Here is an 18,817-nt window from a genome sequence, read left to right on the forward strand (position 1 = left end):
CTTTGAAAAACTGGTTTCTTGCAGTCATAGGGAGAACTGAAGCAGTGCACTGTGTTTCCAGGCAGTGGTATGGGGCATGAGCATGCATGGGGTTGGGCCAGGCACTTTTGGGTCTTTCAGAGCCAGGTAATTCGTCAGCAAAAACATATGCCTGTGGGCACTAAATGTAGGTGGACACAGGGCTGGAGAGCATCTGCTACCTGGTGCAGATGTGTGTATTTCTGGTGTTAAGGAACCTTCCCAGTCTGACCATTCCCAAGACTCTCTGTCAGTCACTCTCTCACCACCAGCGACTTTAACAGCTGGAACTGAAGCCCCTTTGCAGCAGCAGCAGCTCCAGTGAGCCGAGGAGTGCCCTGCGTCAGTCCCTGCACTCCCCACTCTCACAGTCAGACCAGGTTTCCTCACCAGTTCGACCCCAGCTTTCCCATGCGAGTCTCAGATGTCTTGTTCCATAAAGCCCTTTATTCGTGGCACAGTAACACAGAAAGAGCTTGAGCTGGTGCCTCCAAGGAACAGCCCCAACAAAACACTGGGCTTTTATCCCCTCACAGTCCAAGCTCATGCAAGTCTGTTCTTCTTCCCTAGTCCTCAGCTCCTGTAGTGTCTGAGCACTTGGCTGGGCCACAGGTTCAGTGCCCTTTGTTATGGACAAAGTTGGCATTTCCCAGCCTCTTGCCCCAGGCTCCCTTCAGGGAGCTCACTCTGCAGCTGTTACTGCAGCTGCACCACCAGCTCCTGGCTGAATGGATTCCTCATCATTCTTGCATCTGGAGAGGGCCTCATGTCCTGAAGCTCTTTTGCTTTTTTATCCAGGCTGTTAATAGGCTGTAATTTCAGACACTTGTGTTAATTGGCTGCAGGTTACTGCCCAATGCTAGGAGAATGGAAGATGGAAATTCAGCCTGGTTGACTCTTGGTTTAGGAGTCAGCCATAGACTACTTTTCTCCTCCTCTTCTCCTAGTTGTAATGACTTTATAAAACTATATTGCTTTATAAGTGAGCAAGGATGAAGTGGGACATTTCTTGACAAGTGTTCTAGTTTGAAAACAAACCAGTGGGAGATTGCAAGTCATAATTATAATTTTATAGGAAAATTTAAAAAAATGCAATAGTACAAGAGCACTGACAGAGTCAGGATACAACCTGACACCCTGTTAGTCAGGATGGTGGTAGCAGTCCAGATGAAGTGGTCCTGTTGAAGCGCTGATCCTGTAGAAGGGTCTGGTCTTCACCTGAAGGTTCAGTGGTAGCTCTTGTCCTCTGGGAATCCAGTAGGTAAGGACTGCTTGTGCTGTTCCAAACCCCACATTATATCCAGGTAGGAATGCTTGGTTCCTCCCCCTGGGTGGAGCATCTCACAGTGGGATGATGTAATTCTGAGTCATGCCGTGGGTTCTTGATTGCCCATTAAACAGAGATAGCTCCCGTTGGGAGTTATCAAGGATGAGTCATGGTAGGAGATAAGGGACAGTGCCCCACCTGCTTTAAGATGTGAAGATGATAATAGAATGCATACTGTTGATTACATCTTACATTATAATCTAGGTCGACAAGGAAGTTAATTTAGGGAAAGACAAACTTGATTTCTGGGAATGCTGGGATATTGAGAAGGTGCAATGCAGATCTCTTCTATTCCTTTAGAGAACATCAAGATTATGTTGATCAGGGAAATTGAACTGTAATTTGGTGAAGCTGGCTATGAAGCAGGGGTCAGTTTAGACAGCAGGAGCTCAGTGAAGGTCACTGGTTACTCTTCAGGTAGTTACTGCTCTTCTAGGGAAAGATCTCAATTTCTCCAAGCATTGTCCTCATGGTAGTGGATCACTGCTTTGCTCTTTGCTGGTCTGTAGATCCCAGCCTCTGGCAGATAAAGTGCATCTGGTTTGGAGAACTCACTAAACTGTGGGTTGCAAGTCCTGTGCTGCTTGCAGGTCAACAGAGTGCTACTCAGGGTGCTGGGGTACAGTGTAGGTCATCAGTCACGAGTTGGAACTTAGAACTGCAACCTAATATGACTTGCTAGTTTCATTGAATGCTTGAGCTAAAGAGCTGTGAGGATAAGGGCTTAAATTCCTTCTTCTTTATTTATTTAAAAAAAATTTCCCCTATTCCTGTTCATGTAACATCCTGTCAGATGTGCATATTTGGTGACCCCTCTGGCTAAGAGATGGGAGAGCTGCTGAGGGGTCTTGTGCCTTGACAGCTCTTGCGCATAACAGCTGGAGCTTTAGGCAGGCTCCAGGTGTGCACCATCCAAAGCTGTAAGAGGGCTGAGTGACTGTATAAAATGGGGATCTCTAGGAAAACCCGGGATGTTGCATTGTTGCCTGTGGACTTGCCTGTGGGCTACTGATACCTTTGGGGCTCAAATGCACTGTTAAATTTTGTGGAGTATGAGCTGAAGAACAGGTCTGTCTGACTTGCTTTCTAGGTTGCTGCGTTTTACATATGGACCTTCATTTCCTCCGTTTAAAATTCCTGATGAAGATGCTGGTCTGATTCCTCTTGAAATGGATAATGAGTGCGTTGCACAAACGTGGTTTCGCTTTTTACATATGCTGAGGTATTATAATTACAGCCATCCATTGTTCCTGTTCTTGCATCAGATCTATACATCTGCATGACAAATGAAACATTTCTCTGGAGATTGCCAAGATTAAGCACCTAAACAGAATGAGAGACTTACGCCAGTGCCCTGCAGCTGCTCAGGGCAGGCCATGAGTGGTGTTCAACTTTGAACTCTGACTTTCAAAACGTAAACTGGTTCAGTTAATTAAAAACTGTTTTAGCTATTTCGCATTTTGGAGGATCTGAAAAACAAGAAGTCAATAGAATTTTGTTTCTCTGAGATAGCAAACAGGAAAAGCTGAACAATAGTTCTGGGAGATGCATATGACTTCCATTTATTCTCCAGGGTGTTAAATTTAACCTACAATTTATTTTTAAAATGGGTGTTTATATATTTATTTTTATGAAGAAGTCTAAACAGTTTCAATATATGTGTTAATCTTTCTTAAATGTATAGCTGAACCAAATGCTGTGCTTTGTTTTAAAGATTTTTAGACATGGTATTATGTTAATGCTCTCAATAGCCAGACTATTAAACAATTAAAATTAAATAAAATGCTATTTAATAGTTAAAGCTAGATAAACATTAGACTGTTTAACTAACTGACTAAAAAAACCCGTCTTTTCTTCATTTGTAGTACTAATGTCACAAGTACTGTACTCTTCAAATTTGGAGTTTTCAAATTTGCTGTTTCAGGATTTGAGTCAGTCAGGAAAATTGCTCAAACTTTTACAATCCACTCCCCTTCTTGTCACTGTTTGACAATATTTAATTCGTGCTTACCTTTCAAGAATAACTTCAATGATTTAAGGAACTATTAACTGGGTTCAAAAGACCTTATAACTAATTAATATTACTGCAATAATTAGTTTAGCAATTGTGTGCTCTGGTTTGTTTTATTTACTAGAGTTGTTCAGTATATTTGGGTAATGTTTGAAATGAAGACAGTTAAATACGGCCAACCCAGGAAGGAAAATTGCCTTCCTGTGATGGAGTAACAGTTAAAATGTATTGATATTGGATACTGGTGTTATTTAAATGCCTTAAACTATTGCATCTTCAAATGTTTTTAAAATCTCAGCAGCTGTTCTTAAACTGACTAACATACATTTTGCTCTTTTTGTGTGCAGTAATCCTGTGGATTTGAGTAACCCAGCCATTATTAGCTCTACCCCCAAATTTCAGGAGCAGTTTCTGAATGTGAGTGGGATGACTCAAGAACTGAATCAGTACCCCTGCCTTAAACATCTGCCTCAAATATTCTTTCGTGCCATGCGTGGAATCAGCTGTTTAGTGGATGCATTCTTAGGTAATGTTTTAGTCTTACCCATGGATAGCTAGGAATATTAACTTAATCATTATTTTATTCTCTTTAAATCTGTGTTCACCATGAATACAGCAGTAACAATTTATCATTTGCAAGTATATCCTGGAACTTCTCTTTAAATCTGTGTTCACCATGAATACAGCAGTAACAATTCATCATTTGCAAGTATATCCTGGAACTGATGAGGAGGAGACCTCAGATCACTTTTTAAAAAATCTGTATATACAACAGTAACATTTGAATGCATGAAATTTTAGATGGCCTTAATTTCAAATGCAAAACAAATAAATCAGAAATACAAAATAAAACCAGGGATCTCTTTCCCAAACAAGGGTTTTCTCTTTCCATCAAGTCACCAATGCAAGTGCTATGCTTTAGCATGTTGCAAGCACTCACCACCATGTTTCTAATCTTTGTGGCAACTGCTGTGTGCCTGTTTTATAAGGTGTTGAATTTGGACTGTCATCTTCAGATCTTTGTGAGAGTTTCACTTAGTTTACAGTTAGTGGGTGATTATTATTACTGAGTAGAAAAGTCATGTTTCTTTGTGTCTGCTGGTAACTGAGTAGCTCTGGTTGGTCAGTTTTAAGTCCCAGGATGAAGTATCTGAAATTTAAAGCATTATACTTAGTATGCTTCAGACTTACTGAAAGTTTTTCAGGAATACATACTATTGTAAACTTGGAAGAGCTGCCTGTCTCCAGCTGCTTTTCTGCTTACACGTGTGCAAACAAATGTCATCTGCTATAAGTGTGAGCTGATGTGAGACTTCAGGAGACTCGAGCGGATGCATAAACAGTATTAGAAAAAACCTGCCAGTGGAATGAGACCATCAGCCTGGAGAAGAGCAGGCTCTAGGGACACAGAGGGCAGGGTTAGATTGGATATTGGGAAGAAATTCTTCCCTATGAGGGTGGTGAGACTGTGGCACAGACTGCCCAGAGAAGCTGTGCCTGTCCCATCTCTGGAAGTGTCCAAGGCCAGGTTGGACAGGACTTGGAAGAATGTGGTCTAGTGGAAGGTGTCCCTGCCCATGGCAAGGGGTGGAATGGAGGGTCTTTAAGGTCCCTTTGAACCCAGTCTATTCTGTGGTTTTATGAATCAGACGCTTCAGACTTCAAAAAGATCTTGTAGCAAGATGAAGCACCCAGGGTGATAATAGCCCACCTGGAGTGCAGAGACAGACTACAATGCATTGGGGCACAGGAGAGTTTTCAGTGAAATTAAATTCAGGCTGTAGGTATGGATTGGGAAAGTGTGCTCAGGCAGACTTGAGAGCTGCAGAAACCCCTTCAGCAAAGGCTGATGGGAGAGCTCATTGCTTTCTGTCACAAGTGCTAAAGCATTGGGCTTTATCTTGCTCTCCCTGGTACCTACACGATGTCTTTGGCAAAACAGTGCATCCTCTTTTCCAGCCAAATGTATCAAAACAATAGGTTTCGTAGTGCATACTCTGCCCGGGGTGTAACACTGATGGTTTAGCAGGAGCAAATTGTTCTATACTGTGTTATGAATAGTACTTAGGTACTTTAATTAACATGGTCAAAAAAAATCTGTGTCAAATTCTCAAGCACATTGCAGTTCCCCACATTGTTTTTCAAATGGGGCACAAGGGTGTTGGTATTTATTAAAACGGGCAGAAGTGGTGTTTGTCACTTCAAGTTTTGCAGATGTTGAGTTGCTTTTGATTCTGACTGGGAAGAGCTCTCTACATCATGAGTTTCACTGAAGCTGGATAAAAAGTGGTCTAATGTCCTGCTGCTGCCAGAAAAATTATAGCTTGCTCTGCTTTCTTACTCTGTCTCATGTACTGCCTTAGTATTTGACTGTTCAGCAGCTGATTCAGCTCAAACCGAGCAGAAAGCTGTGTGGTGGATGTGTTTCATCTTAATTTAGTGAGCTAAGGTGGCTTTAAGGGCCAGACATCTTAGAGATGTCTCAGAAAAAGGTGTAGGAGTTATGATTGGGAAAGAAAGGCAAAGGTGAGAGGCATCTGAATTTTGGCAGAAGTGGGCTGTGAAATTGTCTTTGACAAGTGAGCCTTGCTCCTTTCCCTCTGCCTGCTTCTAGACTGGTTCCTCCTATCTGTCATTTCCCACAGCCTTAAGGTGTGGGGTCCTTTGGTGTTTTTTAATCAATTGATTATTTGATTTAATTACTGTTTTCATTTGGTTATGCGTTTATTTCTGCTAATAGTAAAATAGGGAGAGGTGTTTTTCTTTCTACTGCTGTTTTGGGGAGCTGGGGGAAGCATGGCTTTTGACCAAAGGGTCCTATGCTTGCTAATGGCCTGCTATGTGTGAGCCCATGGAATTCTTGCTGAAAGCCTGCTTTATTCCTGGCCTTAACAGGCATTTCCCGACCCCGGTCGGACAGCGCACCACCCACGCCAGTGAACAGGCTGAGCATGCCCCAGAACACTGCTACCAACACCACTCCACCCCACAACCGGAGGCATCGGGCAGTGACTGTGAACAAAGCAACGATGAAAACCAGCACTGTAAGATTTCATATTCTGTATTTGAGTAGCTGACCCTTTGGATTGTTTCCTCAGTTAGAGGAAGTAATTTCCTTGATTCTAGGAGCTGATCTGTTCTTCTGTTCAAACAGGTAACTACTGCACATGCTTCAAAAGTGCAGCACCAACCCTCCTCTACTTCTCCACTCTCCAGCCCAAACCAGACAAGCTCTGAGCCTCGGCCACTTCCAGCTCCTCGCAGGCCAAAGGTTAACAGCATCTTGAACCTCTTTGGATCATGGTTATTTGATGCAGCATTTGTTCACTGTAAACTTCATAATGGAATAAACAGAGACAGCAGCATGACTGGTAAATATTACATAAAATATATGTACTCTTTTTTTCCTTGTTTTATTGACATTTCCTACCTGCAAGATTAACACAGGCGTAATCTAAAAATGTAAAATCTGAAGTGCTCGGTTGTAGGTAACCCCTTGAGCTGAGCCAGCATCTGCTATTATCTGAGCAGGTGTTTGGGGATTTCAAAGTTTTAAAAAAACCCAGTCTTTACTATTAAATACTCCCTTGCTCTAACAAGCATGGCACTTCCAATTATGATACTGGGGAAAATGCTATTAAGGGAAGGAAATCATATGGTAAGACTCCACTTCCTAATTTGAAATCTGCTTGAGTATCTATGATTAATAGCAACTATTTATATCCACTCTTTAATATTTGAAAAATTGTCCTACATCACGCCACATAATGCACAAAGTGGTACTTCTCCTTGGTTTTGGAGAGTGGTGTATTTTGAATGTCTGCTTAACTTTTCCAAGAGATCTATCAGTCAGTCTATCAGTAACTCACTGGCCTAAGAAAAATAGGGGAAGGACATTTGTTGTAGCAAGTTGGATGTATAGTGGGACTTGACAGCAGCAGTTAAACTGGTGGTCCTCCTTGTTTATTGTGTCAAATTCCTGTGTGAAAGCTTAGGATTTGGGATCTTCTAAAGGTATTTTTAGGTATGTAGCACATGACTTTTGAAAGTGTTCATGTGGATTTCTGTGGTAGGAGTTTGGAATCTCTCTGTAAAAGGCCTGTGACTCCTGACTAGGGATACAGCTGGGCTTAGGAAGGAGTAAGGCATCCTTTGAGGGTGTGTTCGGTTGCATATGCATTTAATGTATTACTACATTTAGTACTTTTCAGATTGATTAGATCATTTAAATTTTGACATAACCTGTTTCTTGAGCAATTTTAATGAAGTGCTGAACCTGTAGAGGAGGATGTCAGCTGAGATGGTGCTTATGCAATAGTGTCAGCTGTAAACAAAGGTGTTGTGATGCTGGCAGAAGTACACAGTCATCCAAAATCAAAAGGTTTAACTTCCTTGAGGGGGTTCCAGGGCCTTCTATTCATGTATGCAATGTCTTAAATCACCTAACAGCAATCAGAAAATTGTTGTGTTACTAGCCTTGCAGAGGGATTTACTGGATTTCTGAAAACTAGACAGCTGTTTGGAATTGAGTTAATTCTGTTCCTCCTCTGTACTCTTCTGAGCTGTCCATAGTGAGACCAGTCTTTGCACATCACACAGTCTGCTGTGTATTAGCAGCAGTGGTTCTGAGACAATGATGTTGGTGGACTTCCAGGAACCTGGCTGGGTCACGTCCTGCTTTTTTTAGCCATTTGGAAGACAGAATTAACTTAAAGAAATTTAGGTGTTGGTACTGCTATGTAAGGTCACTGGTCACTGTAGTACCACGGTGGGCTAGCTGTAGGAGGGAGAACTGAGGATGGACCCCTACTGCTGAGACTCTGTAAAGAGGCCCCAAACTGATTGCCTGATTTATCCTTTTGCTCAGCCTCTGCTTAAGGTGGGAAAATGAGCAAGACATGTAAAGGGCCAGGCCCCTGGAGTTTCTGCTGACTTGAAGCATCAGTGTCTTTTGAATGAGCTTTAAGTCCAAATTGAAAGTTTTTGTTCTGGGAATCTGACCTGTGATGCTTGATGCCTCCAAATCTTTTCCTCCTTGAACAGCATAAGGCGGGAGGTGCTATGCTGGTTGATGAGGTGGGCCAGGAGGGTTCTGTATTAGGGCTCCCCATCACAGAAGTGAGGCCCATCAATAGCAATCAGATCTGCACATTGTGCCCATCCACCTACTCCTGTTGCCCAATGTAGATGTGGCTTGAAGGAGGAGGGCCAGCAGAGAAGGGACAGTTAGCTGCCACAGTCCCTACCCTTAGGAAAGATGTCCAAAATAAATCTGATGCTTTACAGCTGCAGTTTGGCTGTTTCTATGTGTCGTGGTCCATCTGCTGTCCTTTGTAGCCATGACACTTCAGCCGCTAGCTGGAGTATTCTTACCATGTCTGACACTGCTGTCGATAATCTTAGCATTAGCTTCAAGAAGCACTATTGTTTTTATGGGTGCTTTAAATGTTTTGATTGGGAAGTGTCTGCACTTAAAATCAGCTTTGCCATGTAGTCATGTCTTCCACTGGCCCACACACACTATATTTCTTTAGGTCTGGAACTGCAGCTGTGTAAGATCATAGCAGCTTAAACCCATCTAATGTTTGCTTTATTTCAATGCCATTCAGTTAAGAATTCCTTCTCTTTTGGCTGTCTGATACAGCTTCTTTGTTTCTCTGCTGGCTGGAGGACTGAGGACCACTTTGCAAAAGTATTACAACTTGCTCCTTGGTCCTGTAGAGACCCCTGTGCCCTGGGACACCTCTGGAATGCTGCGTTTTCTAGTGTGTGTTCCTGTTGCGTGACACAGCCTCAGTGAGAATCCCTATGATGTGATTACCAAAGAGAGATTCATGAGCTCATTTCAGGTGGCCTGTGGATGCGACATGGTCTCAGGCTCTAGTTCAGAATTTAGTTTGATTCTTTTAAACAGATCCTGCTGACACACATGGCCAAGCACATTGTCCTTCTCCCATCTTACAGTGCACCTTTTTGATGAGCTCTAGGAAATAAAGAGCACTGATCGAGGCTGATGTGAATGAGTACCCCTCTACCCTTCCTTTCTTCCTTGTCCCAGGATCTCACATTTTACCTCTGGAACTCTTTAACCTCCAGAAAGGAAGTAATGAAAAATGATGGGTGGAAAAAATGTCCAGCTTTTTGTAGGTCTTGAGATGAAAAACTGTCTAAATGGGTAGAAGGGTAACTGAATTTGCTCTACTTGACCCTGCTTTGCTGGGGAGGGCTGACTATCTCCAGAGGACCCTTCAGCCTCAACTCTCCTGGTTCTGTTAGTTTAACTGCTGCCTTATGGTTTTTCAATTTTCTGTCATTGCATGGGTGAACTTCTTGTACCAACCCTTGACTGGAAAACTGTAGGTGTTCCACATTTGTGGTTGTTCTGGTTTTGTCTGTCTTTGGAAAGAGAGAATTGTTCTCTCTCAATATTAGCTGGAAGTCATCTGTGTACAGTTGGCTGCTGGTGGTGGTTATCACCTGGAAAGCAGCTGTCCCGTTTGCTCTTTGAGCCCTGTCCTTCAGGGTAGTCCTGTGTCATTGTTTAGATTCTGAAGCAGAGCAATGATCATGCCATCATTGGCATGATGCTTTTGGGCCTTGAGTGTCCTTATCAGGTTTTAGTTTCTTCACCCAGACTTTGATGGTGAAGCTTTGGGGTGGGCAGCTGATAAACATCACTGTGTTGTGTTGAGAGAGTAAAAATGGCCTGTTGGAAGATGCGTAGGTGGTTTGAAAGCAGCTGGATCCTGCTGGCGTAGTCGTTAGAATTAGATGGGTATGTGGTATTTATGTAGCTATTATGATAGTGTAGGATAAATAGATCCCTATGATAGATAACACCTTCATAAGAATTTGGCTACGGAGTCTGTATGAGGTTAACCCAAGAATGACAGCTTGGGTTTGTGTGTATCTGTGCCAGGGCAGGTTCAGTGGCAGGATGTGTTTCAGACAAGCTTGGCTCTACTACTACTACCTACTACATGCTACTGCTACCTACTGTCCTCAGCCTTTGAGAATGGGGAGAGGTTCACCAGTACCTTGTGCCAGCATTTCAGCAACTGAATCTTCCAGTCTGATGGGCTCATTCTCAATCCTTGTACCTAAAGGATGCCAGCTCTGCAGTTTATAGAAGCTGAAGGAGTCACCTCAGGGACTTGCTGGTATCGCCCAGGGGCTGTTGGCAGTGGGGGAGCCTTGGGGTATATCATTACCCTCACCTCTTCTGGCCCTACTATCATTAATGTCCCCTAGAATGTTTCTGAGGCTCTAGGAGCAAATTCTAAGCAGCCTTGACTGGGGACATTGTGAGTGCTGCTGCGGGGCTTGGTTACAGGTCTGACCCTGCCTGTTCAAAGAACTAGCTCTCCCCAGGTGGTGGGTAGTACCTGTCTAACTCTTCTTTCTCTGGATGTTGTTTGAGGTGTTTAATGTTTCTGGGAGTGTTCTACCTTTTGTTTCTGCTTTGGAAGATTGTTAATGGAGCTAGTGGTCAGGGGAGGCATGCTCAGATAATCTGGTTGTTAGCAACTTGGCTTAGGGAAATGGGAGCTTTAATACTGTTGGGAACTCCTGGTTTGGAAGCAGGAGTACTGCTGTGAGGAGATTGCAGGTAAGTAACTTTCCCCCTGCAGGACGTACCTCAATTCAGAGGAGCCTTAGGGATAGCCTGGTGTATGTTCCATGTGCACTGGGACATGGGGACAGGTCTGTGAGCTGACAAGGGTTAATACATTCTGTTAAAGAACTGATACATGTTGATATGAACAGCTCTAAATCTTAGTCGTATTTTGTAACTTTTTGTTCATTGTTTTGCATGGTACTTCCAAAACCATAATTTTGGACCTGTATGCCAATTTCCTATGTGTTTAACAAGCTTGCTGTATCATAAAGCTTTTAATCAATTTTTTAAAAAGCTAAAAGCTTCTTAACTTATATTACAATTTCACCATCTTAAAAGTATTTTATAACTACTGCTGTCCTTTGATTTGTTTCCATTTTATTTCTATTATCTTGCAGCATCTTTTATCCAAATTCTTCTTTCTTATAAATCTTGTAAGTAGGAACCAGTAGCTTTTCCTTAATTGCGGTCATGCTTTTCTTTTTTCATAATCCCATATTTTATTTGTAAACTCATTCTCATTGTCTCTTGTAGCTTTTGCACTTTTACTTGAAAAAGACAAGTAATTTTTTTTGTGTGTGTTTTTGAATGGGGAGGATTGTTGGCAAAAGCAATTAATCTGCCTGAATCAGTCCCATCTTTTCTGTACTTTAGTCTGTGATCATGTCATAAATTTCAGGACTTTGCACTAACCATGTTTTTTTTACTTAAAGCTTATTTTACAGACCTAGTGTTTGATTTGTATGCTTTGTGCATGTAGTGTTTTTTTCCAACTATAGTATATTGCTGGATAGCTTATTTAGGATAAAAAATGGCTCATGGGAAGATGCATAAAGATTTGTACTTATTTGCTACTTAACGTCAATGAAAATTTGTAAGGTAAATGTAGGTTAAATGATAAATTTGAGGACAAAAAATTAGGAGTAGGCACTTGTCATTAAGACATTTCCTTTAAAACAAAACAAAAAAGCACTCTATCTGTAAATTATCAGGTATTCCAACTGCTTGAGTGTTAACATGCCTTTGTTTGCAAGGCTGACTGTGAACCTGTTGTTCTCCAGTGTCCCAGAGCTGAGAGAGAAGTTCTCTTTTGCTTGTAGAAACACATAGGTGTGATTCTGTCAGGAGCACACATTGTCTGCACTAATAGGAGCACACTCTTTATGATGTTAGTAATCCTAGAGTGAAGCTGTCCAAGGAAGAGAAAAAAAAATTGGAAAAAAAATCACATTGAGTGCAGTATATATTTTGTTTTGGTAACTATCCTGGAAGAAAGGATGGAGCCAACAGAGTGAGTGGTCTCATATCTACACAATGCTGATGTGTGAAAGGGAGACAAGAAATCTCTCTAGAAAGACATGGATTGGAGTGGTGTGGACTGGCAGAACTGGTCTGCAGGGAGAGAGCACAGAGCTGGGCAGAACCAGGTTAGGTCACAGTGGGCTCCAAGAGGGTTGTAGAGCTGTTGTAGGATAGGGAGCGGGAGATGGCCAGCCCACAGTAGCTGCAGTCTAGAGGCTCTATTATTAATTGGTAGTTTCAGTGATCATGTGAGGAGAGAGGGACCAAATTAGGAGAATGGGATTCCACAACCTTCTCTTTCTCATACGAGGCCTTAAATTTTTTTGATTATTTTTTTAATAAGTGTGTTTGTGTTTGTACAACAAAACTGGATCAAAGCCACTTGGTGTTCAGGGCAGCATGAGATGAGTTGGCCAGCTGGAAGTAAAGCACTTCCTTGGAGGTCAATAGTAATGGCACCACTGAAATTTTTTTGGTTTTTTAGGGGAGCAAGGGAAGGTGGCATTTCATTTTTGTGGGGACAAGAACTAGGTGAGGGAGATCCTTGCCCTTCAGAGAGGATAGGAAGCTAGTATTGGATATAATTGCACTCTTCCCAGCAAGTTTGGGACAGTTTCTAGGATATGGAGGTCAGTTGTTGTCATCCTTATGAAGAAAACAAGTTAGGTACACCCACAAATACTTCCTAAACAGAGGCACTGGCTCAAATACAGTGAACTAATAGCTTCATGTTAACTACTAAATTGGACTTGATCTTTGTGTCCAGGATCCCATGAGCCTGTTCTGTACATTAACACGCACAGTGAAACGCTGTTTTTTCTCTTCCCAGCTATAGCAACCCAGGCTAGTGTGGAGTTCCGCCGGAAAGGATCCCAAATGTCCACAGACACTATGGCTTCCAACCCCATGTTCGATGCAAGTGAATTCCCAGACAACTATGAAGCGGGAAGGGCAGAGGCGTGTGGGACACTGTGTAGGATATTTTGTAGCAAGAAGACTGGGGAGGAAATATTACCAGCTTACCTATCCCGGTACTAACCTATCTTCCAGTTGCTTTATTGGTGTAACTTTATGATGCAGACTAATTCCCAGTGAATAGCATTCAGTCGCTGTCTGAATCCTGTGTTGCCAGTTTAAAAGCACCTAGCTGGCCTTCAGAGGCTGGTGGTGGGATTCCTGGCTAAGGCCAGCACTGTTTTCCTCTCACGTTTTCATGATGCTGCTTTCCACTGGGTTTTCTTCGAGTTCCAGTTAAAGGGGAGTACCTTAAGTGCCTTCAGCTGGGAGGAACATTTTTTTTGGCACTTTCTTGCCTCCTGTATTATTATTTTTGTTTAGTTTGTCACTGAGTACTGTTCAGAATGAAAAAATACATGTGCAGGCATAAGACTTTGTACATTTTATTAGACCACAAAGGTTCTTGTCAAATACCACATCATCGGGTTTGTTTTTTTGTAGTTGCTTTTTTTTCACTCTCTGAGTATTGAAATGCAGTAATATCCCATTATTTGAAACAGTTGTGTTTCTGAACACAACTACCTCCGTGTTCAGTTTTATTTCTGAGAAAATAAGGCAGTTTTGCCTGTCATAGTATACCTTTTTCACAGATTTTTGTTATGTAAAACAGCAAATGCTAGTGGCAGAGAGTTTTAAATCATGATTCTCCCAAACTGTTCAGGTACATTTGTCTCAGATGGCATCAAAGCTTCCCAGAAGACTGAACAATTTTATTTCTTGGATGTTGTAGTATTTTTTGTATAGATAGATCATATTTCTCTTGGCCAGTCAGTGAGATTCCTCTGTGTCTGCAAGACTTTTGAAACAACAGAGAGGGCATACATGTTCTCTATCAAGAATCTGCAAAAAGAAACTAACTGCTCTAACATGATGGGCAGCTGGGTTTCTGTCATTGCTTTTTCATTTGAAGTGGTTATGGTGGTTATGTTTGGTCTCATTTTCCAAATTGCTGATCAGTGTGTCTTGTCCTGACATTCTGTCCATTGTCCTGTCCACTGCCTCCCCCGAGATTTCACAGTATTTTTTCTCACGTTGAGGAGTTAAAATCAAGGTCTTGCTCCCACCCTTAGATGGGAAGGGTGTAGTGGAGAGCAGGTGATTCAAGCACTGTTAGTAACCAGCTGGTTGTGCTTGCTCAGCTCCCAGTCTGGGTGTTACAACAAGTCAAAGATTTCAGTAAAACTGTGCTGCACTGGTTTTTCATATGAAATACCTGTCATTTGTGAGGGTTTATTAAGCTGGTCAGGTGTGCTTGCCTGTGTTCAAGTAATGTAGGGGAAGACTCATATCAACATTTCCTAGCTCTGATTTTGAAACTTACTCTATTTTATATAGACAAGATCAAATAGTGGCTGCACATTCTTTTTCATATGGGATTCTGATGCTTTTTATGTGCAAATAATTTAATCTTATCTTTCTTTGTCAGATTTTACATGCTTTTAATTCAGGGTTTGCAGATAGCAGATTTCGTTTGCCACCCGGTTCTTGCCAGTGTTATTCTAAACTCCCCTCCTCTGTTCTGCTGTGACCTGAAAGGCATTGATGTTGTGGTTCCCTACTTCATTTCGGCTCTGGAAACTATTTTACCTGACAGGTAAATTGCGATATCCATATAAACATCATCAGAGATGTTGGGAGGTGTTTGTCTTCTGTCATTCCTGAGTAGTCTCACCAGAGGAATTCTGTGATGTTGGGCCCACAGTGTGTGTGTATTTGATGGTGATAATAGCAACACTGTGTAAGCTCAAATTTTCAGTTTTATTTAATGCAATTTTCTTCAAAGCAATGATAGTGCTTATTTTAAATGAAGTATGTGAGTTGTTAGCTGCATATTCATTGATGCAAAGCAGTGCCTTTAAGAATAGGAAAATATATTGAAATATATCAAAAATATATTGAAAGCCTATTGATTTTAACGTAAACTTTCACAAGATATTCGTTAGTGGCTGTTGTTGCAGTGTATTCAATAAATAAGTAATCCCATACATCACTAAATGGAAAAATTGATAATTTAGACTGATTAAATTGGAGTAGGTTCTTATCAGAGCTTTATAGATTTCTGGATGTTTTGCTAAGTTAGGCACTTAATAGTACTCTCTGCATGCCTTCTTCAATGTATGTGTTATGTCTTGGTACCGTGTTTCATTTTGATGTTAGGCATTTAGACATAAAGCATTATTTATCTCCTGGGCTTAAATCTGAGCCACTGCTTCTTCTAATGTAGCTCTTAGAAAGAAACAGCTACATTGCATGCTGCAAATTACTTAAGACCATCGGGTGGGTTTATATTTAATTTTAACTTAGTTACATTCAGCTCCAGATTCTTGTGAAAAGTTGATTAACTGTCTGATGCTTTGACTTGCAGAGAACTCTCAAAGTTTAAAATCTATGTAAACCCCACAGAGCTAAGAAGAGCTTCCATTAACATCTTGCTATCTCTGTTGCCTCTCCCTCATCATTTTGGAACAATAAAGTCTGAGGTAGTACATTTATCACTATGTTTTGCATTTCCATTTTTCTTTTCCCTGGGAGTGGGGTTTGGATGGGTTGTGGGTTGTATTGGGTGTTTTCTTTAGTGCTGGCACTCTTCCAGTGAACCTGGAACAGTACAACCATATTACAAGGTGTTGGTAGCAGTGTGTGCTGTGAATGTTGACTTTTGAGACCCTACTTATGTGATCTTTAATTGATACTGAAATAAGAGTATTTTTTTCTTCAGGTTGTCCTGGAAGGGAAATTCAGCAATGATGACAGCTCAACGTATGATAAGCCAGTAACATTCCTGTCCTTGAAGCTGAGGCTTGTGAATATCCTTATTGGAGCTTTGCAAACGGAAACTGATCCCAACAATACTCAAATGATACTAGGTTATTTCAGCTTTTTTATTTATTAACTGTATTATAGAAGTGTCTCAATTAATCTGTCCTGGGATAATGTGGGTTGTTAGTGATGTGTTGCTTTGCAAGAAGAAAGTTTAAATTCCTGGCAGGTTGTCATATATGTAATCTCCCTCATACTATGAAAACATCTTAAAAAGTCTCACATTTTGTTAATCTTTCTCCTTTTATGTGGAGTAGTACTTGAAAAGTAGAGGCAAAAGTAAAGCACATTCTAGCACAGAGAATCAGTCTTAACTAGAAATGGAAGTAGGTAAAAATGTCGTGATTTTGGGAAGGATTCGTGACTAAAGGATTTCAGAGGAAACCTTAGGTTTTGGCACGGTTAAGCCTAAGAAACACATTGAAATACTGGTGACTGGTGGTCCAGCATTGGCAAAATACAGATGGCATTTGTTTAGCAGTGTGTAAATCCTCAGACAAAACCCAAAGGTTTTGGAATAGAGTTTGGAGCTGCACTATGCACAGTTTGGAAAGCTGTTCTTTGAGGTAATGAGTGGATTAACATTATGCTGAATACTCAGAAAGGAAGCAGAAGATGAAAACTTGGGTAGTGCATAATCTGACAAGTCAAGTATGTTTTCAGATAAGTAAAAATGTTCGTGCCTATTATTCGCCCTTGTCCCCCCTTATTCTTCTCTCTTTAGAAGGGCTTTTTTCAACATAATGGTGTTCTTGCCCTTACCACTTTCCTTTTGTATGTTTAAAAAGGCAACAGTCTTGTGGTGTGTGAGAGGTGTCTGCCTTGTTCTGGGAGGCAGAGAGTTTATCTTGTTAACAGAGGAGGGCAAGAAAATGATGTGTAGTTGTCCTGGTTTGAGACAAATTTGGAGGAATGTCCAAAATGAACGTCCTCTGATAGCAGGTTACAGCCACCCCTCCCTCACCAGGTTCAGGAGGAAATTCCTCGGAGTGAAAAAGAAAAAAACCTATTTATTTAACAAGTAAAGTGCATGTAGGCATGGGGGAAACAAAAAGAATAATGCTAAATAATAAAACCTCTTGCTGTGTAGAGAACCTGGGTAGATTTCAGAATCCTTTTTGGGTGTGGCTTTCTCCTCTCCAGAGCTGGGGTTCGGTGGGGACCCCTCGGGGCTGAGGTGTAGGGCCTCCCAGTATGTTTGGTGTTGCTGAACAGTCCAGAAGAGAAGAAGAAGAAGCCAAAGTCCCAGGGAAAAACTCTCTTGCCTCAGCTATCAGACTAGCATGAAAGCAAAGGAGTTTAACTCTCCATCTCTCTCCTGAGAAAAGGAGCCAAGATCTGGGAAAAGCAGGAAGGTGCTTTCTTCTGCTCTGTAGCAGCCAGGAACGCAGGGGAGTGTGTATCTGTGTCCTTGAACAGAAAACCACTTGGGGTTTTTTTCCCTTTCTCTCGGACCCAGCTTAAAGACACAGAAGGGCACAGGATTCGTCTGGCATAGGGCAGATGATGGGGAATACAGTATCATACAGTCGCCCCAGGACAGTAGTTAAGGGAAGGGAAGCAAATCCAAGTCTGCAAAGGCTTTTGGAAAGTTACCTTGCAATAGTTTAAGCAGTTCCTTTTCTTGCAGAAGACTAGAGGGGAATAATTTGAAAGAATAATTTGCACCCAGTGCTGGAGAATGGGTGAAAATATCTGTGGTTTCCAAGTGAGACCCTCAGAGCATTGGTGCGCAGACAATTGTCCCACCTCCAGCACTATGTCTGGTACCACAGGGTGATGCTCTGTTAAATCCCACCCATGTGGTCCCATGCCCCTCCACACCGAGTTGGTCTGCAGCCAGCTGGGTGGGTGCTCTGCCTTGAATAGCTTTTCTGCTGGGAATTATTGTTCCCATGCTAGTCCCTGCCTGTTCACCTGCCCTGTATTCCTCCTCTTAAGCTCCTGTTTCCTTATGTGAAGTTATCTCCTGCTGGCTGTAGCTGGATGGGATTCATGCATCTCCAGTTTAGCCAGAAATTCTCACATGTGCCACCAGCTTCTCAACAAAACCAGGGTTTGTTTCCGTCTGCCAATAAATTTTTGGCAGAGAGTGGTGCATTTCATAGAATCGTGGAGTGGTTTGGGTTGGAAGGGACCTTAAACCTCATGTTGTTCCACCCTGCTATTCCACTATGCATTCCACCCCCATTCCCTGGGTGGAGACATCTTCCGCTATCCCAGGTTGCTCCAAGGCCTGTCCAGCCTGGGCTTTGACCCTTCCAGGGATGGAGCAGCCACAGCTTCTCTGGGCAACCTGTGCCAGGGCCTTCCCACCCTCACAGGGAAGAATTTCTTCCCACCATCCCACCTCACCTTGCCCTCTCAGTGTGAAAACATTCCCCCTTGTCCTATTGATTCCCTTCGTAGAGTAAGTTGTGTTTTCCTAAATGTTCATTGATGGATAAGACAGGGGAAGGAGGCAGAAAATTAAAACTGATGCCACCAAATGTGTCAGTGTCAGCCAGTTTCAGGTCCATGTCCTGATTGCTTCTTCCTTCATCATCTGGGGGTGATGCTGCCAAGCAGGTACAGGCTGTTCACCCTAGTTTAGCTAAGACACATCAGCAGTTTTGATTTAAATGAGTTAAATCTTTCCTGAGGTTGAAGAGAGACCTCTGTCCTGGCTAGTTTGGCTGCAGTGGGGTTGGTGATCCCTGCAGTT

General features: G+C 42.1%; 1 protein-coding gene across 2 annotated transcripts in view; it reads left to right on the forward strand.

The window, feature by feature from the left end:
- The window catches only part of RALGAPB (Ral GTPase activating protein non-catalytic subunit beta), a 64,838-nt gene that overhangs the window by 15,445 nt on the left and 30,576 nt on the right, over positions 1–18,817 (forward strand). For both annotated transcript variants that reach the window (XM_069033808.1, XM_069033809.1), the window contains exons 6-13: positions 2,436–2,567; positions 3,704–3,882; positions 6,252–6,400; positions 6,511–6,727; positions 13,106–13,307; positions 14,720–14,887; positions 15,659–15,773; positions 16,013–16,160. In XM_069033808.1, the coding sequence (XP_068889909.1) occupies positions 2,436–2,567; positions 3,704–3,882; positions 6,252–6,400; positions 6,511–6,727; positions 13,106–13,307; positions 14,720–14,887; positions 15,659–15,773; positions 16,013–16,160 (1,310 nt within the window). The remainder of the gene's footprint in view (positions 1–2,435; positions 2,568–3,703; positions 3,883–6,251; positions 6,401–6,510; positions 6,728–13,105; positions 13,308–14,719; positions 14,888–15,658; positions 15,774–16,012; positions 16,161–18,817) is intronic.

The sequence above is a fragment of the Aphelocoma coerulescens genome, chromosome 20 (genome assembly GCF_041296385.1).
Source record: "Aphelocoma coerulescens isolate FSJ_1873_10779 chromosome 20, UR_Acoe_1.0, whole genome shotgun sequence".
Lineage (NCBI taxonomy): Eukaryota > Metazoa > Chordata > Aves > Passeriformes > Corvidae > Aphelocoma > Aphelocoma coerulescens.